Here is a 12486-nt window from a genome sequence, read left to right as displayed (position 1 = left end):
GCAGAGTAAACGGTTCCTTSTGCTGCATTTCCCCCATGTTGGGGACACTTGTGTCTGATCCACCCTGGCCTTTTCCTATCTCATGAACAAGTTCTCTCAGGGAGATAAAGGGAAAGGGTTTCACACAGTAAAAAGGAGATGGTGCCTGTAGTGCAAAGGGTGACCGAGCATTCAGATTACATCTACCAACTTTTATACCATGTGTTTAAATTTTAACATTTGAAAAATGTTTGATGTGAATGATTTTGGTAYTTTGAATGATTTTGTATGCCAGTGTCAACTCCAAGTGGAAAAATAGGTGGTCTAGAATGAAGAATATCTTGAGTGAAGYAATAAAAGGAAGTGGGAAGGTATAAATATTTCATGTTCCATAATGGATGAATAAAATGATAGTAGGCATAAGTCAAAGGTGTGATCATGGCAGATGAAAATGAAAGAACCTCGGAAATTCCAATTTTGAGTAGAAGATGCATTGAAAGAAAAAAACCCCATTGTTTTGAGAAAATCAAATACAACTGAGTTGCTAATGCTCCATGTGACAATGGATAAATTCCTGCTTGCCGGTCTGACTGCACAATTTGTCACAATAAGGCTGTTAGTTTAACTGGAACTCACCTCAGCCATGCTTTGATTTCTTTTAAAACTATAAGGTTTCATTAAAGWACTCCCTTTTTTCTTTTTTATTTTTTGTTACTTTTCTAAATAAGAACTTCTCTGTGGCCACTTTGCAAATGCCAGTTAAATCATGAGTTTTAATATAGTATTCAGAGAACATTTTTTCGAATAAACAGCATTCTATTAATTGTTTTCCATTTTTTTTTCTTCTGCCTCTCATTTCAGAACGGTTTGATCACCACTGTCCCTGGGTAGGCAACTGTGTGGGGAAAAGAAACTACAGATTTTTTTATATGTTTATTTTATCTCTGTCCTTTCTGACAGTCTTTATATTTGCATTCGTTATCACCCACGTCATCCTTCGTAAGTATGCTGGTGAAATCAGATTACGTATGTAGCCATTTGCTTGAGTTTTTTAAGTTAATGTTTTGATCATTCAGGGTTTATTTATTTATTTATTTGTTTATTTGCCTTTTCTCCAAAGCTTCACAATCCCCAGAGTCCCATTCTGGTCTATAATAGGTCCTGCTCAGTCATTGGCCTGGCACTGGCTTTGCCTTAATGCGGTCTTAATTTTTTTTAATTTTTTTTGTCCTTTTATGGATGATTTATTGGAAAAGCATCACACATACTGTATGTCTAAGTATACAGGTAGTGTCATTTACCTAAAGAACTTCTGTGTGCTTCTTTAACTGTAAGCATGGGTCACTTGCTATCCAAAGAGGTGAATTACTAGATAATAGATTTGAGCTATACTTTTTGTAGTTTGCTGTTTAGTTTTACACCATTCTTAACCCTATTTTTAACTCATTATTTTCATTTTCATAGACATTCTGAGAATAACCAATTCATGATTGAGTGAATCAGAAATATTCATGGGGTTGAGAGTGATTTTTATTTATATTCTGGATTGTGTTTGASGTCAAAATACTTTCTGGGTACTGTCTTCTCTTTCCGTACCCCTAACTAATTTTGCTGACTCCTRTATGATGTTGATAGTGACATATATGGTGATATAACTTATCTTATAAGGTTATATAACTTGTCTYTAAAGACCATTTGTATGTTGTATTTTTTTAACCCACTATTACTAGAAGAKTGGGGTTTTTTCACTAATTATATAGGATATTGCTTTAAAGAGTGTTTCTTTAACCATTTTGGAAATGCGATCTGTTTATTTCTTTGTATTCTGTATTACAACAGAAGCCAGATACAAATAATAATTTCAGTATATTACACATTTATAMAGCTAACTTGGTAATGGTAATATTCAGAGAATGTTTTACTGGAAAAAAATATGTGAGATTGGGCTCAATTTCATAAATTGTTTGCTACTTTCAGAGAAAAGTTATATATTTTGAATAGCAGAATTCCTACTCTTATTTGTACTTAAAACTGTGATGCAAGCACTGGGAGACTCTCCTATAGCTCAGAAATCTAGTTCACAGGCTAGAATTGAGGTACCTAMTTTTGAGGGAGTACCAGACACAGCATTTCTAATACCAAATGATAAAAGCTGAGGCRTGCATATTGTTTTATAAAGGGAAATTACGGGCAAAAGAGCACTTGTCATTGATGCTTAAATTCTTGTTCTTTGTCTGGGCATACATGAGCATATGCATACGCATCTTTTACATTTAAGAAGAAAGATATGCGATTTCTCCAGTCTTACTTTGCTTGAGTTCAATAGTTGAAAACCTTCCTAGTCTGACAACATAAARCTATTTTTGACACTAACATACCTTCATTTCACAAGGACTGCAGTGCTTTTCTTTTTGCTTTTCAGTATAGGAATTATCAATATAATGCCAATATTTCATGTTCTGTATGTCAAGTAGGTGTATCTTAGTGGATTTTAACTTCAGAGTGTCTGTACCTAACTCTTAAGTATGATTTAGACAAAGACCAGGGTAATTAATTGTGCCTCTGTGTTTTGAGAAGCACTTAAGCATTGTGTAGGTGTTATAGATTATGTACAGATTATGTGAACTTTAAATGCTGAATGGTCTATCAGCTGCAAGCATTCTTGCTATCCAGGTTAATCTACCTAGAATGAGACAGGGAAAATCATCCTCAAGCTCTAAGGATTGGTCAATCCTCAAAGGCAATGGGAGCAGGTATAAGTGGGATTAGTTCATTGATGTTACACTGGAGCTTCAAGCTCAGTTTGTCTGTTACAGTCTTGACAGTGTCCAAAAAATGTTTTTACTCTGAATCTTTGCACCTGGCATAGACTGCTTTTTGTAAGCATGGTTGAAGAAAGTCTCAATTTTTAGACCTGAGACTATGACTTTCCTACAATATCTCAAAGTCATACATATGTATTTCCATAATTCCTGGGAAAATTATTTTATTTTAATGCCTCTTGATTTAGACAAATATTTAAAATTTGTATATTTTTATAACACATCTTGCAACTCGGCATTTATAAATTTTCGTGGGCCTAAGTGATGATGAGATAGAAGATACATCTTGTTTCCTGTGGCCTTCCAAGGCATACATTGGAAATTAAAGCTCTTTCTATGTTTAAGAATATATGCACATAACATTATTGAAGATAATAAAACTCATTTGTAAATCAGTTACTAAAGGTATTGTCTTAAAAGATTTTCTTCCATCTCACCACGTTGAACACACTTCCAGTACTAGTATCTGTCTTTGCAGTTACTCATCTCTGTTTGAGGCATCAATATTTCAACAGTTTGTTGCAGGGAGCAGCCTTCCCCTTCTGATTTTTGGGAACTGCTTGGAAGAGTGTGACCAGCAATAGGGTATAGAAATCACACCTACCTGCTGCCATTGCCATTAAGGATCCTAAAATTAGTAAGAAGGTAGGAGAAGTTCCATGAGTCTTGTGTCTTGAGGCTAAGAACCAATTACAAGAGTCTGAAAAGGCTCAGAAATACGAGGTAAGTAATTTCCTGTTTGTAATGATAAGCAGTAAAATTGACCAGATAGGTCTAGAGAATAATGCATATATTTCTTTATTGTTATCAAGACAAGATTCTTCTCTCCATACACATCTTCAGATGAATTCAGCTAAGTGAAAATTTTGGCTGTGGGGAAAACTTTCAGCCTGATACATTTAAATCATTTATGTTATACAACAAAGTTCAAACTGTGTGCCTGTAGCTATGTCACATTAAGCCAGTTTCTACAACAAATTCACTTGTTGCAATCAGCAAATTGTCAAATCACCCTTTTTGATTAATACCTCATAGTTATGGAACTCAAGCGCTTCTGTACTCTGCATGCTTCTGCATTTCTAATTGATGGGATCATGCTTCTTTCGAGCTCTTTTCAACATGTAGATTGTCTTTTATTTGCCCAKAGGCAACAGTTACCTATTAGAAAAATCCTCTGTGCAGGTGCAGTAGGAGCAGAATTATAATCAAGAGAGCTTTGCTTCCAAAAAAAAGGATGGAAATTTGAGAATCTGTTTATAKAATAAATTTTCCAAGTCAAAAAGTTACTTTGAAAAATAGTATTTCAAATTGAAACAGGAGGTTATAATTTTTTGTTTCCATATTAGGTCTGRAAAAAAAGGGTTAATCAGAAATCTTGTTCATGGGGAAGTCTGTGTCCATCAATTTGGTATGACTRAGAAAATAATCCTGCAAATGCTAAACCTGGTAACTTAATCAAAGGTTTTTTTGATGTTGTTGCTGCTGAGCAAYGTATTCTCAGATTCATATTAGTAAATCTATTCTATGGTTATTTGGTTATCTTCACATATTAATTGTTTTAATTATAGTGAAAACAGCCTGTAATCCAGTTTCATGCTTGGCTGGTAATTTTGGGTTCTATTTCTACAGGTTCTCAACAAACAGGGTTCCTCAATGCTCTGAAGGACAGTCCTGCAAGATATCCTTTYACTGAAACATGTAGATTTTGTTGCAAAATAACATCTGAGATGTGATTTTGCTGTTTTTTTGCTATTGCTGAATGTCTGCTTTTAGACTTTATCAGTTAATGATTTCGTCACTTCCTGCATAATAGGATTTCTTGCCACATGTTGGAGGTAGGAAAGGTAGCCTGGAATGGGTTTTATTCTTCATGTTTTGCAGAGCAATACTCTTGACAAAGATCTGTAGTGACCACGTCCATGAAATATGCTTCGTATTTTWTGATGGAATTCACAAATACATTTTACACTATACCCATGCTGTTGTTTCAGTAAAAGTATTCAAGAACTGTTCTGCTTTTACAACCAAAAGTATCCAAAATGGCTGATTTTTTTCAGAATGGAAAAAGTAGCTTTTGAAACAACAGAAACCACATGCTGGCCTTGAAGAATTCAACTCCTTAAACTATTCTTACGTTTTTAGAGAAGTAATTTTTAAATACCAGCTTGTGTTAAGTTACATAGTAGCATGCAACTTGCATACACAGGGACTACTSTTGTTGTTCAGMCTGGAGAAGATGAGACTCYAGGGMGATTTCATTGTGGTCTGYCAGTATATAAAGAGGGCTCATAAGAAAAACAGAATTCTTAACAGGGCTTGTAGTGACAGAGCAAAAGACAATGGTTTTAAGCTGAAAGAGAACAGGTACAGACTGGCCGCGACAAAGATTCTGCAAAGAGGGTGGTGAGACACGTGAACAGRTTACCCAGAGATTTGGTTGATGCCCCATGAAGTGTTCASAGCCAGACTGAATGGGGCTCTGAGCAGCCTGGTCTAGTGGAAGTTGTCCYTGCCCATGGTAGAGGGGTCAGAAYTGTATTAAGTTCCTGTAAAGTCCCRTCCAACCCAAGCCATCCTGTGGTTCTATTCTGTAAATCCATGTACTTTTTATCACTTCATGTGAGCGTTCTGTATATTTTCTCCTCCRTGAGAAAGGAAAGCAGCTAAGATAATTGAAAAATGGGAAGCTGAGAAAACAACTGGTTACAAAACTCTGAAGTTTCTGTACACACTGTAAGCTTCCTTATGTGTATGTTTTGAATGGTGYCTGTCTGAATAGTTTTCACCTCTCACAGAGACACTGTAAAAAGAGTTCTTTCCCATTTGTCCATTGTGCCTTTGCTTTTCTACACAAGGGYAAGAAGAAAAACTGTCGTTCATAGTTGTGCATAGAGACCTCTTTTGAGAGGTGAAAATTATTGAGATAATTTTCTCAAGTGTCAAATTCTGCAGATACTTTTTTTTGTGTGCTTGGATTSATCAGATCAGAATCACTGAGCTGTAAACTTCCTTTTTAAACAAAGTCATGTTCAGATTTTTTGTACAAATAATTTTTAAAAGTGCAAACAAACTGTTCTAAATAGCACAACAATAGCTTCCAAGTAAAACAATTGCAATCAGTTCTTACAAAAGATAATTCTTTCAAAGTATTTTCAAACTGAAAAAAGATTTCAGTTATCCTTAAATCAAAAGGTAATTGYTTATGCATTTGAGGATTTTTGTACAGGATAGATAATTCATAAATTGTGCTCAGAGATGTGCTGCTTTAAAAGGCTCAGTGGCACATCTTGCAGAAATGCCTGACTTGATAGTGATATGTTGGGCAATTTAAGAGCTTGGTTACAATAAATAACAATAAAAAATTTAATTGTCCAAATAGTATTGGGAATGCTGCTTTGGAGCCAGTCAATTCAGGCACAGAGAGCATTGTCATTTCAATCTTGCTGACAGCCCTGTGTGAGATACCAAGGGAAAATTAGACTAAATTATACTAGTAAGGTAATATACTAGAAGGTTATACTTTGTTGAGAATATATTGRTTTTTTGCATTTATTTTTTAATTAATGGGCTCAGATTGAATTAATGGATTCTTCTTAATTTAATRTAAACTACCCCTGCTGTTCTCAAGTTCTTTTTGGATCATGGTATGGGGAACTAAAAAATGTCCCTTCCTGTGGGAGACTGAAAGAAGTCTTGAACTGAAAGAAATGCCCTTTATTTTTCATTAAGAATTAATGTGTGGAGGGAGAAACTCACTTTTCAGTACCCTTTTGAGTGTGACTGTGGTGAGGAACAGGCATTTAGTGATATGTTCAGGTTGCAGGGATCCCTTTTCCCTCTACGGTTCTTTATTTCTGACCTGGTGAATCTTCCTCCTGGTGTGTAGATTCTACCCAACAGTGCAATTCATCTGCAACCTTCCTTGCTATTTCTACTCTCAAAGCCGAGTTTGTATCATACATGATGTTTTGGGCTGTTTCCTTCTTTTATGCARTTCAGAACCCTCTGTCTTCTGCCAACAGTCTTCTTCCTTATCCATCCTCCCTCGTACTCCTCACTTTAGCTGTGGCTGTTGCACAGTCAGCTGAGTCAGAATTCCTGTCTTGTGTTGGTTTGACTTCAYGCAGCCTGAGGAGATGAGAGGCAGAGTAGTGAATGTGCTGCTCAGCAGTGCGCCTTGGTCATTCCACTGCTTTTGGAGCAGATTTGCTCAGAATGGCCCTTTTSTGGCTTTAAACCACTCTGAAATAGGTTCTAGGGAAAATTACACAGACACTTCAGGTATCTCCCAATTCATTAGGGGTGAGCAACCCCTAATGAAATAAAATACAAAACCTTTCAATTTCAACTAATGTTAGGATTTTTTTTATTGCAAATATTTATGTCCATCCATGCCTTTTCCAGTTTGTGTTTCAGTGTTATGGTGAGGAACTATCATATTTCTTTTCTATTGATAGAAGAGATAGCRATATTCCGTGATAAGGGTGTTTTTCTGTGTTTTAAGGCTGTGTCCTTGTTCTGGAAAATTTTGAGTTGACGTTGTCTTGGAAACTGACTTCACTAAAGGTTGATATGGTTAATATACAGATTATTTTTATCCTATTCTTTTCTCATCTTGTTCCTAGTTAGGAATTTTATTTATTTTTCTAGGAATGAAAGCCTTTTCTTCTGTTGATTCGTTTTCCATTTAAAGAAAAAAACCACCCAAAATTATTGAAGTGTTGTAGAAAATAGAAATCCTCAAAGCAGATATGTTCTGAGTTCATGGCTATTTCGTGTAGATAAATAATTAAAAGCTATAGAAGGAAGCCTTCTGTAGAAAGTTTGGAAAGTTCCTCTTTATGCTTGATTATATAAAGTTTAGAAGCAACTTCATTGTGTTATTTCTGAGACGATGACTCCTTTAGATTTAAAGGAATTATATAAACTGTAGTAAGTATGTGGTGTTGAATGCTGACTGATTCTCCTGGTAGACCAACCCGTGCCTGTGCACACCTTTGCTGCTCCCTTGGAAGTAAAGGTGCTCTTGCTGGACGTGTCCCTGTGGTGCTCCCTGTAAGGGCAGGTGAGAGCACCCCATGAACTCCCATCCATGTATCTCAGGTGCCCAGCCCGTACTGACAGTCTCCTGGCTGGATGCAGACTCCTGACCGTGTTTGACAGGGCTGATGCTGTGTCTGGGCTAGGCAGATGCCAGCAGAGTTGCTTGTGGCTGTACCAAACCGAGTTCTGTCTGCTGCTGCTCCCACTTGTGTGGGAATAGAAGTTTTCTGCCATTTTTTGTGATTTGCTTAATTCAGGCTGATGCCTGAGTTAAAAATATATTTGTAATTCTTCAGGGAGTGTTTTAATAGCCACAGTGAGTTGGGAGTTAATATTCTTCCTCTTTAAGTTTTGGGCAAAACTGCTGCATTTTGAGTTTTCAACCCCAACCTGACTATTACAGGCTTAACAGCAGTTTATTTTCCAGGTGATTTGCCAAGGCTGGGCCATTCAGGCACCCCCACAGTTGTGAAGTAGAATATATCCAGTTAATAGAGGGACTTAAGAGAGCAAGTGGATTTTATTTGGTACTAGTGCACTTCATGCTAATGTTAAGTGAAGATGCTGGTAAGCATCCTAAGTGACAGAAGAAAGTAGTCYGGCATKTAGAATGAAAGACTGGCATCCAGTTACTCAGTCATTGTTGCTGTATGTATGTGCACATGCACTAGGATATAGACCTCTTAATCCTTGAGACTCACATTGTGGAGTAAATATCTGTAAAAACATCTCTGTTCAGTTTTTGGCATTCAGCTAGSTTTGGGTTACCTTTCTTGTGTTTGATYTTACCCTCACCYCACCAGAACTGTTATTTACTGTTAYTTATCAATTGACCTGTCTGAATAAAAGTGTGATGACTTCTACAAGATAAATATGAAAATTAGAATTCCAGCAAGTAAGATCAGAACTCATCCGTAGTTTCAAGCGTTTTTGAATCTGCAAAACTTTCAATATTTGCTGGTGTAGATGCTGTTCAGTGRTCCGTACAATAAAGCCTACTGACAGTAGGTTTGCTTTTGAGCTTATTTTTAACTGACCCCTTTAAAATACCCCAGAGATCTCAAAGGACTTGTGGACTACCCTGAATTTTGTGATTTTAAGTAATTGCTATTGGGTTTTTTTTTCTATTTGCATATCTTTCCTTGACTTTCAATTACTGTGCTGGAAGCAGTGGTGTGTTTTTTCTCAGTATGGTCCATTGTTGGCCTCTCAGGTTTTCATACATATTTGATCAGCTCCAATCAAACAACAAATGAAGATGTAAGTTTGTAGTATATTTCTACATATGTATTTTTAAATAGTAATGAGGAGGGTTTTCTCAAGTCAGACTTAACTGCATTATTTTGTGAATACTTCAGTAAGATGGAAGGAAAGGAATATGGTCATGCTTGATTCAAAAGATCAGACTAAGTCTTCTTGACTATATTTGTTGAAGGCTCGAAGATGTGCTCATTATATACATGGTATGTCCATTGTGGTTTACTCATATGGGATCTCTACCTTGAAATAGGAAAATACAGGAGAGAGGAGACAAGTATATTTTATACTGTAGGAAATTAATAAATACTTTTCATTATCTCCTTTCCACTAGGAGTCGTAAATATTCTTTGACTCAAAAGTTGCTTACTGCCAAACTTGAAAAGTGTTTTGGATTCTCCAGACAAAATTTTCATCCTTGATTTTGTCTTACCTCTGAAACTTTTTTGCTATTCAGAGGTCCAAAAGCTCTGGCAAGAAGTATATCATTAATTTAAAGGGCAACTTCCTCATTTTTGCAGTTGTCTGTTTTGCAYATAGGATCAGTATAATTGCTGTGGAATTATGCTTAACTGTGTGTGGAGTCTTCATGTGTCCTTCCCTAACTAAAAGGAGAAATGTAAAATGAATGAAAGGAGAAAATAAAATTAGCTAGGGAGCTAATGGTATAGAAAGCTTTTGGAAATTAATAAGTGATCTAACAAAATACTGCAAGCTTTAAATTATTTTATTGTAATTTCCTATTGTACCTTTTTCATAGMTATCTGGCAGATACAAAAGAAGCGTCTTTAGCATTGTCAAATATGTTTTGTTATTAAGGTCACAGCTAAAATTATAAATTTTACAGTAAATATCAATCAACCAGAAAAACACTTCCCAAGCAGGATCAAAATGAATTGTGCCTAAGCATCAAGTGTCACAGCAGGTAGCCTGACTTGGAAGAAATCTGCCTTGTTAATAAGACAGATGACATGCTCTTATTYCTTGGTTATTAGTTTTCTGCCAAAATTATCTGTCTAGATGGACTTAGTGTACTTMCACCCACTTTGCTCAAATAAATGTCTCTTTTGGACTGTTGAAAGATAGATAGCAGGGAACTGCAGCAGTGGAACATGTCTGAATATCAAGTAAACTGTTCAGTAATTTAATTTAAAACATAAATTCCCAATTGAATACMGCAAGACATTTTACTCAGGCTCTCAAGAATCTCACAAAAGGAAAGCAGAGTAGCTAAGGGAGAATGTAATATGCAGTAAAAGAGAGCAGTGGCTGCATTTGCTTTACAATATTTTAGAACCATTTGTGAACTTTAAGGAAGATAATGTTGTGTGATATTGCACAGCTTGAAAACTTACCCAAGAGTATGGAAAAGAAGTGCTCCATTGCAGGCTTTAATATTACGTTGCAATTGAGCCTTTTCTGTAAAACATGCTATAATGTTTGTAAAATTGAACTTAGACCATTATGTTTAGATGTTGAAATTCCTGCTTTGAGTATATTGATCCCTTGAGATTGTGGGCTGTCTACATCTGTGGAGGTAAAGCATGTGCTTATTTAAAAGGTCCAGCTTTCTGAACAGCCCAAAGCTCTTAAGTTGTTTGGAAAGTGTCATTATGAGTTTTCTGTGGTCTCTTCTGCAAGTAGCATRTTTGTCTCAGCCATTTTCTGTATTGTATCATATGTGATGCATATTGTTCATATCTCTTCAGATTAAAGGATCATGGTCAAATAAAAGAGGTAAAGAAAACTATAATCCCTACAGTTAYGGCAACATCTTTACTAATTGCTGTGCTGCACTCTGTGGGCCCCTCTCTCCAAGGTAAGAGTATCAAAAGTATTGTGAGCGTGAATGAAGTCATGTGATTGTTGGTGAAAAAATTACTCTTTCTGATTTTTTGAGTTTACTCAACAAAATGAAAGTTTTGGATTAGTGTCCTATCATAAGCTTTAATTAAGCTTTTCTTTAGTGTTAAAGTGATAAGTTGGTAAATTGTGGTTAAACTAAGTTAGTGATCAAAATCTGTAAAATTACATCTGAAATGAAAATAAGCTTGTTTATTTGTTGTCTGAACTTTTGCTGCTGCAGTTAATAGCTTATAGCAGTAAAAGATTTCTTCAGTAAGCAGTAAGTAGTATAAGTACTGCTTATAGCAGTAAGATTTCTTCTTTAGTTAGCTGTTGTATGAAGGGCAACCTGGAAGTCTATGAAACTCTTACGTATCTAACAAATGTGACATGAGTTGAGGAGAGTTTAGGAAATTTGAATCTACAATTAGCTTCATAATTGTTCATTTTTGTATTTTCACTCTGAAATGTTTTATTTAAATGGACAGTATTTWTTTTTTAATTTAATACTTTTAACATATATACATAAAGCTGATTTTGATGGTCTTACATCAAAGCAATTCCAAAGAGTGCATAATACATTAAGTTTGGCTGAATACGTTTTCACTTTTGAATTCTAAAATATTTGTGTATTAAAAGTTGGAGATACTTGTTCAGCTCRAAGAAAATGTTGTACAGAGCTGAGACTGGAGAAATAAAACTGGTGGCTGTAAAGACTTAATTCTTTTCATAGTCCAGTGCTCAGTGATTAGACAGTTCATGTACTGCATATACAGTAGAGGCCCAGTTKCACTGCAGAGAGAGGCAGACAACTTGTAGATACTTTTGTGGCTTCCTCATTGGTTGGTATGTTTTGCTTTGCTTGGAAATGCATAGTTATGGATCTGAACAATCAAGAAAGAAAGTAAATTAYTTTATGAACCAGTGGCTCAGGTGTTTAATTGGAGTGGGATTTCTGGCTTTGCTGTCAGGGATATCAGATATGGTTCTATGAGCAGTCAAARTTCAACAAAACCAGGAGAGACTGACATCTTCTCCTAAAGAGGAAACAACAGAATAGAGATTCTCTCACACTGGGTTACCACTGATGAGAGTGAAGAGCCCTCTCTCTGCTTCCTGCATGTATGGATGTTGTCTGAATCCAACTTTTTAATTCTGCCATTTTGCTTTCGATAAATGTATGTGACATAAACGCTCAAGGACACACCTCCAATTCTTTTAACTTCAAATGGAAATCTTTGTTAAGATTACATCATGTTTCTCAGTATGTGAAATAGAATATTAGGCTGATAAAAGTAGCAAGCACACAACTGGACCATACTGGCATTGGCTCCTGTGTTTCAGCAGAGTTCTACTTTTTTTCCTAAATTCCATGGAGCAACATTACTTATTTAGACATTTACATATATATAGAGAGGTTCTACACGAAGGTATTTTGTGATCAAGGAGAAAGATTTACTGACTGTAACATATAAATTATAACCTTGCTTCTTTTAATCTCAGCTGTGTCCCAAGACACTCAATTTTTTTTTTTCATTAA

General features: G+C 35.8%; 1 protein-coding gene across 4 annotated transcripts in view; it reads left to right on the top strand.

The window, feature by feature from the left end:
• ZDHHC14 (zinc finger DHHC-type palmitoyltransferase 14) overlaps positions 1-12486 on the top strand; it is a 94224-nt gene that overhangs the window by 71245 nt on the left and 10493 nt on the right. For all 4 annotated transcript variants that reach the window (XM_057364857.1, XM_057364858.1, XM_057364860.1 and 1 more), the window contains exons 4-7: positions 841-978; positions 4431-4479; positions 9002-9104; positions 10811-10920. In XM_057364857.1, the coding sequence (XP_057220840.1) occupies positions 841-978; positions 4431-4479; positions 9002-9104; positions 10811-10920 (400 nt within the window). The remainder of the gene's footprint in view (positions 1-840; positions 979-4430; positions 4480-9001; positions 9105-10810; positions 10921-12486) is intronic.

This window comes from Malurus melanocephalus, unplaced genomic scaffold (assembly GCF_030028575.1).
Source record: "Malurus melanocephalus ecotype Western Australia unplaced genomic scaffold, MMel_1.1 scaffold_43, whole genome shotgun sequence".
Taxonomy (NCBI): domain Eukaryota; kingdom Metazoa; phylum Chordata; class Aves; order Passeriformes; family Maluridae; genus Malurus; species Malurus melanocephalus.
This window is presented reverse-complemented; position numbering and strand designations above follow the sequence as displayed.